Source organism: Phyllostomus discolor, chromosome 1 (assembly GCF_004126475.2).
Source record: "Phyllostomus discolor isolate MPI-MPIP mPhyDis1 chromosome 1, mPhyDis1.pri.v3, whole genome shotgun sequence".
In the NCBI taxonomy this organism is placed as follows: domain Eukaryota; kingdom Metazoa; phylum Chordata; class Mammalia; order Chiroptera; family Phyllostomidae; genus Phyllostomus; species Phyllostomus discolor.
Window position 1 is genome coordinate 165,538,324 of NC_040903.2, and position 19,499 is coordinate 165,557,822.

Genomic DNA, 19,499 nt, shown 5'->3' on the forward strand with positions numbered 1-19,499 from the left:
CTAAATCCTCTACTACTACATTACCTAAAAAATAAAACCTCAGAATATTGCCTCACTTTGCTAAATTTTGAGTTCAGATCTTGCTTGAATGCAGGTCAAGTATCTAGACCATAGCTACAAATGAATCTAGCAACATGAGTTATCTAACTTCAGTCCTGAGTAGATGAGGGATACAGCCAAGTGGAAGGAGAATGTTTAGAGATGCTGGGCATTCATACATTGTGCCTTTCCACCATACTTAGACTACATCTCTGGTTTTATACCCATTGCAAAATCCTTATGTAACTTCCAGTATTAGAAACAACAGCCTGACTGTTTTATTTACTCTGTGCAGATCAAAATATAAGTTTCTGATGATTTAAACCTAAAATTGTTTATTTTTAATATTCCTCAAAAATAGCTCTTTGGAAAATATAAAGAAAGTAGGAACTAGCAAGGCTTTTTGAGGAACAGGTAGAACCAGTGCTGTTAATGAAAGATATTAACAATTGGGAATCTTGGTGTGCAAGAAGACTTTGTGCACTATTTACAACTTTCTGTAAATCTAAAATTATTCTAAATTTTAAATTTTTCTTAATTTAAAAATGAAAAGCATAGTTTCAATGAGAAATGCAGAGAGATAGAAATTTCCTTTGTCAAAATTACAAGTATATTTATAAGGGCAGATCATTAATTATTTATATTTTTCCTGAATCCATTAATTTCAAATACATTTTATTTTGACCTCAAAAAATGAAGAATTTGGTTGGTTGAATTATGTAACCTTGGTAAACCTCCATTGTGCCTAGCACATAAGAGGATATTCAGTAAATAACTGCTTAATGGGTGGCTGAATAAATAGATGAATCAATGGATAAGGGCATAGTGAACTTTTTATATCATAATAGAAACAAAAAATACAAACCAAATTAATGCAGAAACTTAATAAAAAATGAGGGCGCATTTGGAAGGTGTTCAAAAATAAGAAGCTATTTCTCATAGAAACTTGGAAAGGAAAGTAGTATTGTTTCTCCTTCCTTTGGTATATAACATACATATGTCATCTGTCTAGAAGGTATCCAGTCACATAACATGAAAAATAGAGACATGTACTGAAGAAGATAGATGATATAAGAAACATTGTACATAGGGCAATGAAGCCTCAGTCCCCTTCTAAGTAGGCACCTTAGGACCTCACACAGTTTTCCTGATTGTCATCAACTGCCCCATTGCATTTTCCTGAATCTCAAATATTGTCTCAAATCTAACCCCTTTCAAAGGTGATTTTAGGTTTGGGAAAAGCCAGAAGTCACACGGTGCCAAATCTGGGTTGTAGAGGGGGCTTAGTCACCTGGGTGATTAAATGTTTCACAAAAAAATTCTGCATGAGATGTGATGCACAAGCAGGCACATTGCCATGATGAAGCTGCCAATCACCAGTTGCCCATAGCTATGGCCTTCTGAGTCATCTGAATAGTTTCCATGGAGGAATGTTCAAACTTAACACAAAATCTGATGTAGATTCATTGCTGTACTCTCTCAGTCATTTTGAATGTGATGGCCATACAATACACATGCTCATTCAATAGTGTCTACTGCCCCCAGAGATGTTTACTGTACTGACTAGTACAGTAAAGTCATCATTGTTCACACATGTGCACTCCAGTCCACTCTCCTTGGCTGCCAATGTTATGCAAACCATTCTCATTATCTTAACAATGCTAGGACTTTTTCCAGATAGACCTCATACACAATTATGTACAAAGAGGGAGAGGTAACAATGTATGTATGTGTACATATTTGTGTAGAGATATGTACACATATACATATATGTTATTACTGTTTTATGCAGATTACTAGTTGTGTATATATTTAGCTAAAATTTTTTACCTTAAATTTATAACATAAACTAGACCTCAAAAGGAAGTTTTTCTTCAAAAAAAGATAGGCTACTTTATTGTGTTAAAAAATAGCTTCTAAAAATAGTTACCAATCTTTATTATCTAGAGCTTGCTATTTATTGTACCTGTTATTTGCAAGTAAAAGAAAATAATAGATCTTTGTCTCCTAGAACTTATGTGAACTGTGATGAATTATCAAAAAGTGACTTCTTTCTGCTTTTATATATTTTGAGTTTTAAGTTTATGACAAAGGTAACTATTTTTCCTGATACCCTAAGTTTTCTTCATTCTTTTTCTGAGACAAGTAAGAGGCAAATGAAACAGTAGCTGGGTTTTTGTTTCTACATAGAATTTATTCATAGCAAAGAAATTAAAACCATTGTCATTTCTAATATAAATTTTGGGTAAATTGTCAAAGATTTAATTATCTAAATATTCTTACTAGCGTGATTTCAAATGTGTGTTTTTTATAGTTATCCTTGGAACTCTGAGAAGATGGGAGACAGCTCTGCTGTTATCTTTTCTAACATTTCTCCTTGGTGAAAATTGGGCTTTGTTAGCTTCCAGGGATATAGTATCATGAATTCATTCTTCCGCTCTCCACACTACTTCTACAACATTTTAACAATAAAATAACTATTAGAATTGGAGAATTTATTTGATAGTTGTGATATTTCTAAGAATAATAAAATTATTTTTCTTCAAATATAATAAAGGGGATTTTATTTTGGCAAAACTTCGCAGACTTCTTTAATGAAAGATATATTCTACAAACTGTGTCAAGGATATAGATATTAAAATGAGTCCTTCAAAAAGAACTCATAGAAAGCCCTGGCTGGCGTAGCTCAGTGGATGGAGCGCGGGCTGGGAACCAAAGTGTCCCAGGTTCGATTCCCAGCCAGGGTACATGCCTGGGTTGCAGGCCATAACCCCCAGCAACCGCACATTGATGTTTCTCTCTCTCTCTCTCTCTCTCCCCCTTCCCTCTCTAAAAATAAATAAATAAAATCTTAAAAAGAACTCATAGAATAACAACATTATAATATGACTAACATAGATCAAACACTACTGTATTTTTCAGACTATAAGAAGCAGTTTCCCCCCCAAATTTGGGAGGGATAATGGTTGTTAATGCTGCTGTTGAGTTCTGTTTACATTTATATCAGTGAAATATTATGTTATTTTTGTTATTAAATATTTTACTACATTTTTTGCTTCAATTTTTTTTCCTATTTTCCTCTAAAACCTAGGTGCATCTTATGGTCTGAAAAATATTGTATGTGTCTATCACTATGCCAACTACTGTAAGACATTATTTCACTTATTTTTGATAAACATCTTATAAGATACATATTATTATCCCCATTTTATAGATAAAGAAAATGAGAGTCATAGTTAATCATAGAAATAATTAGCAATTCTCAGCCCTATTAGACACGATGACCTTTTTATATAAAACAATTTTATATTTTCTGAAACAAAATATATAATTTAACCTAGAAATATAATTTAAAAATCAATATTATATACTAGCCATAATATAAAGGAGAAATAAAAGTATTCTAATATATATTTTAATATCTGAAGGTATACAAAACTACCCTAGAATACATAGTTTAGTAGACAATTTACCTTCATCTGTAGTTAAAGTTAGCAGGAATGTGACCATCCTCAAATGCAGACTGATATAATATTTTGACTCAAATGCTTAGAATAGTTTTGACATTGGTAATGTAGTTTGTCAAAATGGAAAACAACCCTTAAAGTTCTGAACAATAATAATAAAATCTTACTTTGATTAGTGATTTACCTACTAGTTTTTTTTTTTGCTAGGAAATTTCAGTATCTAGTAAAACATACCCAAATGTTGGTGTTTTTATATACAGAATTAAGTTCCGAGCTGAGGTCTGAGTTTTGCATCTTCATCAATGTCTTCTTGTCATTTTAAATAATGTGAACTGTCCTTCAGGTGTAGGGTGTCTTGATCCCTTTCGTAGTCCATTGAATGACATAATGGCCTTCAACATTTGTGAAAGGGACCAAAAATGTCCTAGAAATTGCCAGAATGCTCTGTGTTGAAAACTCCCACATTAAGCAAAATCGTGGAGCTGTGATTTTGCACATTGGCTTGTCAGACCTGAAATCTCATTCATGTATGTGCTGTATTATTTTTTGCCTCGTAGGTTAATGAGAGAGACAGTAAACTGTCAGAAGTTCTTAAATAATTTCTGTGTCATGAGCTCATTTGGCAATCTGGTGTAGGCTATAGACCCTTTTTTCAAAAGTGTATTTTTAAATGCATAAGACAAAATACACAGAATTAAAAATAAAATCAACTATATTGGTATAGTTTTAGTACAGTAAAGATGGTTAACAATAACATTTCTAGTTCCATAACACATGTAATGTTAAGTAAATATATTGGTGAGAAAATCATGTAGATACTAATAAAACTGCTGTGGTTTGGTGCCTATATTCATAATTGAAGAAAAATAAAGATGAAGATAGTATTTTTAATTTTTTAAAATCCAATTTCAGTGATGCTCAGAACTCATTCACTAACCCCAGATTAAAAACCCCTGCAATAAAGTGAATGTGTGTACAAAGTAAATTAGGAGCTCAGTATTGATCCATACTGGGCTCAAAAAGCTACAGAAAACATTTTAAAGATCAGGTGACTGGTCGATTCTTAGAGAATGTTTAGTTAGCAGGCAGAAAATCATAAGAGTATATACAAAAGCCATAGTGTTAAGAAAGACCATCATGTGTATGGCCAACACTAAGTGCTAATAGTTTGCTTCAACAAGATAAGGTAGAGGAATCCTGTAAATGACGAATGGAATAAAATGGGCAGCTTATTGTTAAAAACAAAAGGATTTCACTCTAATTCTATTTGATTTAACAATATATTATATGCTTAATGGGATTTTTGATTTATCAAGGAGACTGATGTTTGCTTTTTCAATACCCAGTCTAATAAAATTAGTTTTATATTTATAGTGCAGAATTTTCTGTGCATAGATATGTTGTTGCAGATAACTGTTCTGAATAAGAAATATGTCGTAGAGAAAATACCCCAAACAAATGTTTCTGATCAAAATTTGATTATAGCTAGTTCAGTTAAAGAAAATAGGATTGAATGGGATAGGATTCCCTCTGATTAACATTATTTAACTAATACAACTTTTCTTCAACATCCCTGACACCTACAACATGCCATGGGTTGAATGGATCAGTGAGAAATCTAATTTATTATGTAATATATACTATGACTTTCTGAATTAGATAGATGTCAAATAAGCTGCTAACATCAAATGCCATTTAGGGCAGTTATCAGTGGTTGTTAACTTATCCACATTTACTTTCAGTGAGTGCCATAACTCCACAGATCGAATCAAAGTCAGAGTGTGGGATGAAGATGATGACATCAAATCCAGAGTCAAGCAACATTTCAAAAAGGAGTCAGATGATTTTCTGGGACAAACAATTGTAGAAGTGAGGACTCTGAGTGGAGAAATGGATGTCTGGTACAACTTAGGTGACTATCTGATAAAAAGGTTAAATAAAATGCCAGGATATGTGTGGCATGTATCTATTTCCAAAAAGATAAAAATAACCAATGCCTTTCTAGAAAATTCTGTTGGACTTGATATGGTTTAGTTTCATTAGAAACAAAAGGTGATAACTGTTCATTCAAATTTGGTATTATTGAAAGAGATTGGTAAGTTTGAGATGAAAACAGAAAAATCTTTTCGAACAATCAACTGGTATCTTTTAGGAGAAAACTATAACCCATTCTTAACTTTTAAATCAGAAAATGTAGCTCCAAAAACCTTTGACAAATGTATCAACAAAGTAATAATCAACCTATGACTTAATACTGTTTGACTTACTTCCTTCTGGTCCCTTAATAAATTTTAGCAATAATGGAAAAGTTTACTTTGGATATCTTTCAAGTGGTGATATAAATGTCAACTCACTCATGCTTACTCCAATGATGACAATATTGAAAATGTGTTTAATTGCTAAGATTAATGAAATTTTATTATGTAACCAATAATTAAATAAAGATAAATTTTAATTCAACTTTTACTAGAATAATAACCTAGAAACTTTAGTTCTGATTTAATAATAGTGAAAATGTGGATAACCTCTATTTCTGTATAGGACATGATCCAAAATTTCTTAATCATGATATTTTGAAATGTTTTCATTAAATTTTTAAGTGCTAGTGGTGAATCAAAGCAGGGCTACATAGTTCCAAGATTACAAAGAATCTTCTTTTCCATTTAGGATATCAATATATTTTAGCAAATTGAACAGTGCTTCTGGGTCTTTTTAAATGTACATATTTTAAGTAATATAGTATTTGACAAGGTAAAGGGATAGGGTCACAGAATTAATAAAACACTAAATTATGTAATAATTTAAAGAAGGTGCAATATATAACTTACCTGTACACAAAATTCAAGCTAGACTAAAAGTTCATTATAAAAATAAAACCTAAGGAAGTCTTCCTTAAAAGGAATTGGTGCATCTACATTATTAGCATACAATTTTACCATTGTTATAATGATCATCTTTTCATGTTTTGTTTATACTATAAAATAGCTTTATAAATGAAAATAGAGATGGAAAGCAAGAGCAAACTCACAAATTGTGTTTTAATTAAAGAGATTACCTATACATGGACTTTTTCCTGTAATAAGTTAGCATGTCCTTGAATTGAGGCAATTAGAACTCAGAACAGATTTTTTCTCAAATTGTCCCTTTGACAAAACATACATGTAGAGTATTAAGTTTTTCAAGGAATTTGAATGTGCTGTTAGTAAAATCTGCTACACAGCTCTCATGCTGAAACTGCCCTTCACACTCTGGAGAGGAAACACAACTGTAACACAGCAAGGCGGACTTTGCCCCCTCACCCACACTTTGCACTTTATTCCCTCCTTGTTTCTGTCCAACCTTTTAAAATAGGGAGGAATTGAGCACATTTTAGCTTTGTGTGAAATCCTTCAGTGGTTCAATCTACATAATTGCCATATTTTCATTCTTGGTACAAAGTTTGTCACTCCTTGTCACTTAGAATTCAGTCCACTGTGCAGAAGAGAGCTTGGCTGAGATCCTTGGCATCCAAGGAGAGCCTGTGTCCCCTGGATACACTGGGATAATCACAATTAAAATCAAAGATCCAGTAATGCTCTCCTGGGGCTCTGGGGAAAAGAGTGGTCTGTGATTAAAAAATAAAAATAAAATAAAATTTTTTAAAAAGCCCCAGGACTTGAATATCACTTAGCCCCAGCAGGGAAGTTTAATACTGGTATTTATTGAGAATCCACAATCTCCCAGCCAGTAAGAGAAACTCCTAAGGGAAGAATCTTCACAACACAGTGACTAAATATTAACAATAAAAAGTCAGCAGACATTTCACTAGAAAAAGCAGACTTCGTGAGTTAACTTTATCCCATAACTAAAAATAGCTATACTTAGAAAGAAGGTCAGTTAAGGAAGTCTTCCCACTGACTTTGTGGCACTCTGACCCCTGACATTTCATTTGTAAAATGGGTCAGCTTGTCTAAGTTTCATCTGTGAAGTGGATATCCATCATAGGTCCCCTGCTTTCACACTATTGGAATCCACACTCTATTTCTGTCAAAGCTACTGATCAGTTCACACTTGGCGTGTCTGTGTGCATACACAGTATTTTGACTGAATTAACTACATATTGATTCCATTTAAATAAACAGTTAATCCAACAGTCATGAGTAAATACAGGCTATAGATTGTAGGTCTTTATAAATCACTAATGAAGAAAATACTCTCTCTACACACACACACACGTAGTTTGTTATATACAGGATCTGGCACAAATAATGCCCCTTTTTTATTATAGAATCTTTTATTGCAAAATCATAAGCATGCAATTCTCTAATACAGTGATATCATACTCAGCACACATATGACATGTTAGGTGAAATGTTCAAATTAAAACTATAAATTATTACACCCATACTATTACCCTACTAACCACACTCAAGCAAGTGTCAGGCATTACTTCTGCCAGACCTTGTAAATGTATTATATAGTATATATATGTAATTTGTTGTTAGCCAGAGTTTTGACTCATCTTTTCAGGCACAGAAAGAGAAGTGAAAGCCTTAAGATAAATTCCTTTCCTGGTTAATTTTATCTTTAAGTTATATTGCCTTTATTTGCCTAAATAATTTGATTTTATTGTATAAACTAATCAAGTACACAGAAATTTATATCAGAATGCCAAGATCTTCTGATTAGCTTTTCCTGAAGTGTCCATAATGCAGTTTGATAATCAGAGTGCACAGTAGGCACATTATTTTAAATTGTATTTAGCAGAATCATTCTGGTTAGATAATAATCATGCCAGATCTAGAAAAATGGCTTTTAGCCATGTAAGCCTCTTTTAAACCTTTTGAGAACTTGTATGGAAAATATGGTATTGTCGAAAATGACTGACCAATTACTTTTTGCTTTATCAGAGAAACGGACAGATAAGTCAGCTGTCTCTGGGGCCATTCGATTAAAAATCAATGTGGAAATAAAAGGAGAGGAGAAGGTTGCTCCATATCACATACAATATACATGTTTACATGAGGTAAGTAAAGTGAATTTTATTAATAATAAAACCTAGAAAATAAATTGGTCTTGATCATGAAACATAAAACAAAATGTTTGATTTAGAATACAGAATTGAGTTAGCTCTATAGAGTTGTTTCTGGAGTTCTTACTCTATACCACAGCAGTAATGACCTAGGTGGTGTCCTTCAATGTGAGTTCAGAGCAAACACATGAGGCAAGTATTAATAAACAAGGCAATGAGATAATGAATTAGTAGACCAAATGAAATGACTACTCTTCCAAGAGAACAAAGAATCTTTAAAAGAATGTATTGAAGATATAAGAAGTCATGACAAATATTTTGGAAGCATCAAAGATATGGTATTACTTCCATAATTCAGGAGAGGATCCAAATCATAAGTGTTTTTGAGAACTCTGAGTTAGTGTTGAGGTTTTATTGGAGATATAAAGAAGAGTATTTACAACTAGAAATATAAAAATTCTGATGTTGTATCAATGGCTTTTGGGAGCCAATGTAATAAGCAGTAATTTTTTCTTCCTTTTTCTGAGAACAACAAAGGGCTTCATGCACACTGAGTCCTCCTCCACTTTATCTCCGCTTCCACAAACATATCTGGGTATGCAGAGTGTCAGAGTGCAGTTACCCAGGCACAGCAGACAGTGTACCCACCCAAAAGGCAGAGCCTGGCTGGGTTAGAGAGAGGGAGAGACCACCCAGTTTGATTCTAACAGCCAGAATCACCAGTTCCTCTTTACCTCAGTGTAGATACACAGACAGTTAATCATGGGCTTCTATTGGATGCTTGTATCTGAGAACTTAGAGGTGTTAAAAAACCTTTCTCTAATACAAATGACACTTGTCCCATGTTTCAAAAAATATGAGGAGAAGCTAAGGAATACACCTCTCCCTGTGTCCAAAGAGGTAAGTACCTACCTAAGATAGAAAAAAAATGCTGAGAGGATCTTTGCATATAATTTTTTCTAAATATATATATATATATATATATATATATAAATTTATGTGTAATCATTTGCACCTCCATTTTACTAGAGAAGGAATGAGCAATAGTATTAAGTCTTTTACACGTTATATAGTAATTAGATATAGGGTGTAGGCTTAATTCCCTGACTATAATCTGTCAAGTGTTATTGAATACTACTCCTTCAAAACAGGTGGTTAAGTTTTCAGACCAATAAAAAAGTTTCTTGAACTGGAAAGATGGAAAGCCTTAAAGTATAGGCAGGGAAGACTTGGATAAGGGAAGCAGCATTATGTTTTGCTTTTCAGACTCTTTTCTGTTGTTCAAAGAACCAAAAAAACAAAAACAACTTAAGTTTAAGACCCAGTGATCCAGACTACATCCATACAGCAGTTCCTAAACTTGTTAACTTGTTAGAAAGGGATTGTATGTAGTGAGTTTTTCTATTATAGAGCTCTCAAACATGAATTTTCAACCTCAGTTCATTGCCCTGACTCTACCATTTTCAGCCAAAGTCCTTTATTATCATTTACATACCTACAACTGTATTAACAGTCAAAATTAGATTTTTCACACAGGGCTCTAAAATTTAATCAGAGCCCATGAATGCAAAACATGTTCTAGCATTTAGAAATGTTTTCATGCAAAAAATTTTATTTTCCTCTTAAATGATTTGGTGTCTATGAAACATTTAAATCATTGATTCTATATAGACCCAGTCAGAAATAAAATCAGTATTTGTGTAAAGATGAGGTCAGTTACAATAAATATCCAAGCTATTCATACTGATTATAGATGCTGTGAAACAAAAGACTCAATCACAATGTAAATATAATTTACTGAAAGTTACAGTTAAATATTTCTGGCCTATTCTAAGAAATTACTGAACAATTGAAAACCACTTGCTTTTAGAATCTGTTCCATTACTTGACTGAAGTGAAATCTAATGGTGCAGTGAAAATCCCAGAGGTTAAAGGGGATGAAGCCTGGAAGGTTTTCTTTGATGATGCGTCCCAAGAAATAGTTGATGAGTTTGCCATGCGTTACGGGATAGAATCGATTTATCAAGCTATGACGTAAGTACCATAAACCATTAATATGTTCAAAAAATCTCTTTTGAAATCATTTTTAAAAAGCATTCATATCCCTTCTTCTAATTTAATTATAATTTTGATTAAATAGAAAATTATATTTTAATGTGCCAGCTACCCTTTTTTTCACAGCTATAAGGTATTAAGGGTTTGATAATTCACTACAGCTACTTCCCATGCCTTATTGTGTTCTCAAAATGTGGTCAGTCCTGTGACTAGCACAATTAGCAGCACTTGGGAACTTAGAAATACAAATTAACCAGTCTACCCCAGACCTAGAGAATCAGACTCTGAGGGCGGGGCCCAATGATCTCTGTTTGAACAAGTCCTACAAGTAATTCTCATACGCTCTTAAGTTTGGGAACCAATGCCTTATTTGATATCTGAGAAAGCTAAAGGCTGATGATTGAAGTGCCTTGTCTAAGGTTACAAAGCCTATTAGTGTCCAGGACACAACTAGAGCCATTACAATGCCTTGACCCTAACATTACATTATATCATTCCTTCCTATATTTATGTCATCGCTGCTAATTCAGTAAAACCAAGATTTATTGAGCAACCATAGAACCCAAACACTGCAATAAATATGGAACTACAGCAGTGAGCCATTCAGATACATAACCTTTACTGAGGAGTTTCAGTTAGGGTTTAGAATTGGGTTAATACTTGCCTATAGTTTACATTTTGAAACCTAGTCTAAGTTTGTAAATGCATTTTGTTCAGATATATACCATATAAAATAGGTAAACTATTTATGTACATATATGAGGACTGTTTTTTCACATTAATAATAAGATGTATTTTCACATGAGCTGAGTAGATGCTGGCCCAGATAATCAGTCATTTTCAAGCACCTTAATGATGGATATGTACTGGACCAAAATCAGTGTTCTTCTTCAAAGTTTACTGTTTTTAGCATTTAGTTACCTGCCATAATTCTAGGACAGCATGTGTAAATTTCTTTCAAATTTCTGATAAAGTATATGCTTTTTCAGTTTACAGAATGTCTTAATGTTAAATGATAAAGATCTACAGATTCTTAGACACAAAAGAAAACTTGAATTCACACAATTGAACCTCCCTCCAAATCAGGAAACCCTAGTACTGCATTCCTGACTGGTGGTCTTTGCCCTCTGCTTGCTCATGTCCACTAACAGAGAGCTCACTCCTTTTGGGAAACCTGTTTTGTAATTGAGTAGCCATAGTGGAGTCTGGGACTTTGCCATCTGCTCTGTCCCATGTCAAGGGCTATAATAATTCAGTACAATACCCAGTATAAACTTAAGTGCAATTAAAATGAAATCATTATTAACAATATACAGTGAATGAAGTGTGTTCTGCTGAAGGAGAGCTATGTTTACATTTATTGCAAAATATCTCTGTGAACTGATTCCATTTTTTTTCAATTTCATGTTTCTTATATTCAGAGAAGCATAACTTAATGTAGAAAAATGGTAAATGTATGCTAGTTTAAAAGAGGGGAATCATCTTTCCATTTTATTACTTGTATTTTTCTTACCTTTTAACATATATAAATAACAACAAACAATAATTTAAATACATATTGGTACCAAGTGACCTACAGATGAATAGGGTTTTATCATACTTTTAAGACTCTGCCCCTGCTCACTCTAGAAACTAGTCTTAAAAAGGGATTGGCATTTTTTTTCTATAAACAGCCACATAGTAAATATTTTCTGCTTTGTGAGTCCTAAAATTGCTGCCACAACTGCTCAGTTCTGTACTTCCACAGCAAAACCAGCCATAGACATAAAATTAACAAGTCAGTATGATTGTGTCCTGATAAAACTTAATTTTAAAAAACGGACTACGGTTTGGTGGTGAGCCTCAGATCACCGATGATGCTGGGCTAAGGAGCAGAAAGCGAGGCAGATAGGCATGAGGAAAAGGCTTATTTTCATGTGTGATGAATTGGCAATTACACTTTGATGGTAACAAAATATGGTAGATTATATCTACTTGTGATTATACATTTGACTTGATATTGATATTTTTATTTATTAAATAGTTCTTTTAGCATTAAGTATAAACCAAGATGGCCTTAACATTTCCCTCAGCTGAACAAAATCTTAGACAAGCTTCTCTCTGCCTCTTGGCCTCTGATCTCCCTCTCACCTTGGTCGTACAGAGGCCAGAGACCTAACCCCAGAGGCCTCTAACCTCCCTTTTCTTAAAGCATCTACTTTAGAAAACTTAGATTTGTAAATTCATTCTCTGGCCTGTTAGGATGTAGACTTTTTAAAAAGACTTTTGCCAGTTTTACAACCCAGGACTGGCTTTCTCAAGGACATGGGAGAGCCATCCCTTTCTAATGTAATCAGCAAAGAAGATAGGCCCCCATCTCCCAGTCTCCGTGGGAGGGTAGAATTCTTACTTGGGTAGGGGCCTTGTCTAACTTGTAACACTGCCTGCTGTCTTAAGGCTAAGAAAAAGTATGTTTTTCTTCTGGGCAAGGCCAGTTAGCAAATACAGATGATTAGGATTCCACCACTTCAACTCTTAGAATCTCTACTTTCCATAGCCTACCTTGGGTCTTAAAATCTTTCCCATTTTTTATTTCAGTCGAGTTGAGTTCAAACTAAATTCTGGTTTCTCTTATGTATAGCATAGTCTTGAATAAAATTTTTCTTCCTTAACTCTGTTCACTATAATTTTTTCTTTGAAAGTACAAAATTTAGTGCCTCACCAGAATTTTTTTCTTTTAAGTCCTATTTTCTGACAATCTGATAACTTTTTATTAAATAACTTATTTTTCAATTACAGTTGACATATTCGTTTCTGGTATACAAAATAGTGATCAAACATTTGTATAACTTATGAAATGATCACCTCAGCAATAGTGATCATTTATATAACTTATGAAATGATCACTTCAACTTATGAAATGATAACCACCTGACACCATGCACGGTTATTACAATATTAACTATACTCCCCATGCTGTACTATACATCCCTGGACTGTTTCTATGACTGGGAATTTGTACTTCTTCATCCTTTCACCTGTTTTAACCAGCCTCCCAACCTTCCTTCCATCTGATGACTATCAGGTTTTTCTCTGTAGCTATGAGTTTATTTATGTTTTATTGATTTGTCTTTTTGGGTTTTTTGATTCCACTTGTAAATGCAATCATATGGTATTTGTCTTTCTCTTGTTTGACTTATTTCACTCAGCATAATACTCTATAGGTCCATTTCTGTTGTTGCAAATGGAGATTTTATTCTGTTTATGGATAATACTCCACTGTCTATATGTATCATTTCTTCCTTATCCATTCATCTATCAGTGGATACTTAGGTTGCTTCCCTATCTTGGGTATCATAAATAATGCTGCAGTGAACATAAGTGTGCATATATCCTTTCAAATTACTGTTTTGTTTTCTTCAGATAAATACCCAGAAGTGGAATCACTGTGTCATATGGTAGTTCGGTGTTTAAATTTTGAGGAAATCTCATAACTCTTTAAAAGTTTTACTATCAACATAAAGGTCATAGATATGATCTCTTCATTTATTATTCATTGGTGATCATTAGTTGAAAATTAATTGTTTTTATAGAAAAACATGTTTTATGTTGATATGTTAATATTATAATTATATGTATAATCATGTTTATAAAATTACATTTATTCTCAACTTCTGGCATGTCTCTTCATGCCAGACATTTTTAATTGCCAAGAGCAAGCAAAGTGGAACTGAAAATTTTAATTAGGTTGATATAGGTATTTTTTTTACCATTTAAGTGTTTTACAGCATATCGCATTGATTAATCATTTCTAGTAATTTGAACAAGTTTCAGAGTACTGATATTCTTCTGTCAGATGCAAAATATAACTTTCAGAGCTGCTTTTGACCATATTTTCCAAATAATACTTTTGTAATTGATCTGTAACTTGAGTCCTAATCTACTGTTAGCCAGTGAGTAACTCAACAAAACAAAAACTAGTCTTTGAATAACCAACCATATTTTTGAATTTAAACTGGCTTCTTACTGAGTCAGTATTTTTCTGTTGTTTTGAAACCTTGCTTCAGGGAACCAAAAAAACATACAAAATACCAACCAACCAACAACACACAACTAGATATAGCAAGCTTATCTTAGAAGAATTTCCTCTTGGCTCTGGGTGGGTAGTTCAGTTGGTTGGAGTGTCATCCAGATAAGCCAAGGTTGCAGGTTCAATACCCAGTCAGGGAATATATTAAGAATCAACAAGAGAGTGAATAAAATAAGTGGAACAACACATCTCTCTCTCTCTCTCTCTCTCTCTCTCTCTGCCTCTCCTTCTCTCCCTAAAATTAATAAATTAAAAAAATAAAAAGAAGAATTTCCTCTTAATTTTTAAAAACACAGACTTGGGGAAAGTCCTCCTATACTTAGCTAAATGCCCAGGAAACTTCATAATCTTCCTCATATATTAGAGATTGCTTGGATTCTTTAGGCATACTCCATATCTTTGAAGGTGAATTTGGAGCATCAATGAATATATATATTAAGTCAGAGAGTCTGGTCATACATTATTAAACTTTTCTCTTGTGTATTTCTCATCATAAGAAAGAGGCTGAATCTATTTTTCTAGTAAATAACCTGACCATTAATACTGAACTGCCCAGTCCTCCAAGGCACCTCCTTTCTGGAAATGCTCTCTCCTTTTACCACAGAACATTTTCTATGAGCGCACAATTTATTTGTTGCATTAAAGTGCATCTTTTGTTTTGGAGGATTCATGAGAATAAGTAAACAGCTTACAATTTTCCTATTTGGACAAGTGATCTATCAGGGACCAGGAGGATTTGCTTTCATATGGCAAATGCAGCCATCTATCTAAAATAAAGTTGGTTTTCCAGCTGCTGACAGTAACTAGGAGAGCGTGTTCTATTTTTCAAAGCAGCATGCTATTCCATGTATTTAGCCTTATGAGTTTGGGTATAGATCATGTTTCCATCATGAGAGTTAGAGAATCCTTGATGCTTTTCATTTATGTATGCAAACATATACGTTCTTAACAATGTTCTGACAGATCAACTCTTTACTCCTGAACACATGGCAAGTTTAAGGATTATATTGTCCTCTGGAGATGATCTCTGTCAAGCAAATACATTTTAACTGAGTACTTAATGAGTCTTTCTTTTATTGTAAAATGAAACCCAAGCTGTCTTACAAAATCTGAGATTCTATTAGACTATATAGCCATGCCTCCACAATACCATATAAGAGAAAAACATTAAGTCAAAGGGTTGTTTTGTTTTGTTTTGTTTTTGTTTTTATTTTTACTTTGGTGTACTTAACAACCTATACTTTGGTACTACTCATCTTAACCTAATTTGTATTTGAACCAGAATAGTTGGGATATAGTTTACCTAAAGCCACTAGTCTATTTTAGTTACCTGATCCATGAGACTGCTTTCTAAGTAGAGTGCTGCTCAATGAAGTCGTTCATTCCCTTAAGAACTATTTATTGAGTGCATACCATGTTCCAGAAAGTTCTCTGGGCACTGACAATACATCACTGAAGAAGAAGGCAAGGTCAAGTTTCTTATGGAGCCCACATTTCAGAAGATACAGTTTAGGCAACAGACACTTTCTATGTATCTGAGTAAGAGGACTTATATAGGGCAATGGGGATTCAACAATAAAAGATGGCTTCTGTACCCAGTGAACTTCTAATCTAGGGAGAACAAGAAGCAGAAATTGAATAATAACAAGGCAGCATAATAGAGCTATGCATGGGTGCTGTAAAAGCATACTCATGGGACCAAATCCAGGCATAGAAGAGAAGTGTCAGAGAAAGCCAATGGGCAGCTTGTGGGTCCCATCCTTACTTTAAGTTCCTTCATTTCTGTAAACACTATGCCTTTCCTGTCTGACCCCACTGCCCTCAACAACCTCAATAATTGAGCTTGAGCAATCTATGGCATCTATGAAAAGCTGTGATGCTTTTGGCCAAAAGAGAAGTGATCCTTAAATGTTTGAGCCCCTCTTTGGTGACAAGGATGGATAAAATAATTTACTTATCATTAAATTGCATGCTAGTCTGAATTCTCAGGAGCAAATGTGATAAATATTGTTTTACTCTCATATTTCAAACATCAGAAATACAGATGGTTTTTTCTCTCATCTTGTATTGTTTCTCTGAAAACCCTTAAAAGGATCTAAGAATCATTGTCTTTTGTTTCTTCTTTCTAATCACCCTGCTCTTATTTTCACTAAAAAATAATTGACTTCTAAATCTACTTAATCAAAGGCATTTCTATCCATTGAAAACCACAAGATGGGTATTATTTGGGATAATTATTCTTGAAAAGGCAGGTGAGTTGGATGATTTTTTTTCCATTATGATGCCTACAAAATATTAGCAAGTGAGCTGAATCCAGATGTGTTATTTGAAGTACATATGGCTTTCCCAGTATTTTTCCAGTAATATTTAGAGAATTGTGGTTGATAATGTTGTAGCAGCTGCTTCATCTAAAAACCTGCCAGGAACAATCTCATTATTGGCAATTTAAGTATCATCTTTTCGGAGTTTGTTACTCCAATTGTTATTCGCTAAATTGATTTGACACTAACCCCATTTTCTTGTAAAAATGAAGTCAAGTGATTTTAACATTATTAATTAAGTGCTTTTAATCAAGTCCTTGCAAGGAATTAAGCATTTCTAGAAATTACAGTAGTACTTTTTGACCTATTTTATTTGAAGGTGTGCTTTTTGAAGGGGTGGTTTGCTGCAGGGATACACTCAGTCATTTAAATTGCTAATGTACTTTTAATCTTGTTTCCTCTTTTCCTTCTAGGATAATTTAAGTAGCATTGAAACTGCAGCCTTTAAATGGAAATGATTTTCAAGATCTTTAGAAGCAAGAAAGTTTGCCTTGGCAGTCACCACACATAAAGAAAGGGCACACAAACTCAGAGGCAGACACTTTGCCAAATTGAAGACCATGTAGAACCCTGTTAGCTGAAAACTCTCAAAAAGTAAAAGATGCCTTAGGCATTGAATATTCTGCAACTTTTGACCTCTAACTTGCATCCAACAAATATGATTACTTATGACTTGTTAAGGAAAAAAGGAATGTGAAAGCATAGCACTAGTGGATTTTTAATTTGTTTTTAATATCTTTATTTTATTTGTGGTATTCTTAATAAATATTGTTACAGGGTGCAGCTAAGAGGGGGGCCCTAAATAAGGATTTGGAATGGGGTCCAGAACTCAAGATGTCCAGGAAATATTAGAAAGATGTATAGGATGTCCTCACCCCTTCCTTCACAGGTATGAGTTGGGGGAAGGGACACAAGGAACAGGAACATGCAGAGCTGTTTTTTTTTGTATAGCAACAGCTTTGCAGCTAATCTCTGCCGTGGTCATTTAACATATCTATAACCTTTAGCTGATTCATAGATATGTTAGATAGCTGTGGCCATACTTTGAGCCAAGGGCAAGAAAGTGACTTCCACCCAAGATATAACTGGGGGAAAGGTCCCCCTGGTTACAGTGCCTGTATGAGAGTTTGGAGAAGATTGGCTCCATGACATGGGGCCACACCTGCCCAGACTCACTATGGTAGCCCAGTAAACTTGGAATAATACAGGAATGCTGGCACGTGTAACTGATTATAGGAGGAGTTGGAAATGGGGGTGGAGAGGAAGATTGATACGGGGATTTAAACCCAGACACGCAGCCATTGAGGAAGAGCATGCGTCTGTGGCAGTAGAGCGAACCATGAGGTTTTGGCCAGAGGGGGGACCCCCAGAGCTTTGGTAGAAGAGGGCCACGTGGCTTTGGGGTGCTCCCTTTGGCCATGTGGCCTAGGAAGCAGGAGAGATTTTGCCAGGAAGAGGGGTGAAAGGACTCTTGCCAACAGACCATGAGAAGGTGCCACATGACTTTGGATTAACTGGGGTCCAAAGCTGGAGATCCTGATGGCAACACAGCTGATGGTGCCGGGATCCTGAATCTACTTGTTTTCCTGAGATGCAGTATCCCAAATTAGGGCAGAGGGAGAAGGAAGGACTGTGTGCAGCTGTGGGTATCCTAAATGTAGCATCCAGCACACTCGAGAACCAATATCGGAGACTTTCAGGGTATCAAAGATGTTACTTTATTGGCCAAGTTTAACCTGAGCAGGGGCAAACTCTCAAAGTGTCCAGTGACACAGTGCCCACAAGGAGCTGCAAACGAGAGACGCCCTGAGCACTTACAACTATGTTCTTATATAGGGGCAGGCAAGCAAGCGTTATACAGAAGCAGATGTGGCATTTAGTAATTCTCTTACAAAGACAGCGTGCAGGAATTTCAAACCAAGCATTTTTGCATAAGGCGGGAAGGCAGGATGTTTGTTCATTAACCTAGTAATCTCCTGGCTCTAGATAGCTAGTTTCCTATTTTCTCATTAAAAACTACAAAGCATTGCTTATCTAGCCTACTCAGGGGAGAACGTCTGCTAGACACAGGATGTTTGCTTAACTACACTTTGTCCCTTTTATCATTTCTTTTTAGCTACAATGTGGTTCTTGTCTATTAAGGTTAAATTTAGTTCTTAATTTCCTTGTTCCCAACACTAAAGGACTTTGATATTTTAATGAAGACACTAGGTCACTACTTTAAGTCTGTATAGCTTTAAATAAACATTTCCTTTCCTTTTCACAAATCTCTGGCATTGAGAGACGTCTTTCCTCTGGCAGCAGACAATGCAAACCTAGTGTGGGGTCCTTTCAGTAATAGTATATCATACCCCCATTGGCCCTGTTCTGTAACAATATTAATTATAATTAATTTAGAGTATAATGAATTCAAAATATGTGTTGACCTAAAAGAAGCAGTCAGTGATAATCTAATTCCAGGGTTAAATTGCACAAATTATGTAACTCTCATGGTATATACTTTTATTCATGGTCCTCAAAGATCCATGTTTAAAACT

General features: G+C 34.4%; 1 protein-coding gene across 1 annotated transcript in view; it reads left to right on the forward strand.

The window, feature by feature from the left end:
• UNC13C (unc-13 homolog C) overlaps positions 1-19,499 on the forward strand; it is a 469,738-nt gene that overhangs the window by 217,622 nt on the left and 232,617 nt on the right. The window contains 3 exon segments of the mRNA XM_028506783.2: positions 5,249-5,418; positions 8,396-8,511; positions 10,388-10,551. Coding sequence (XP_028362584.1) covers positions 5,249-5,418; positions 8,396-8,511; positions 10,388-10,551 — 450 coding nt within the window.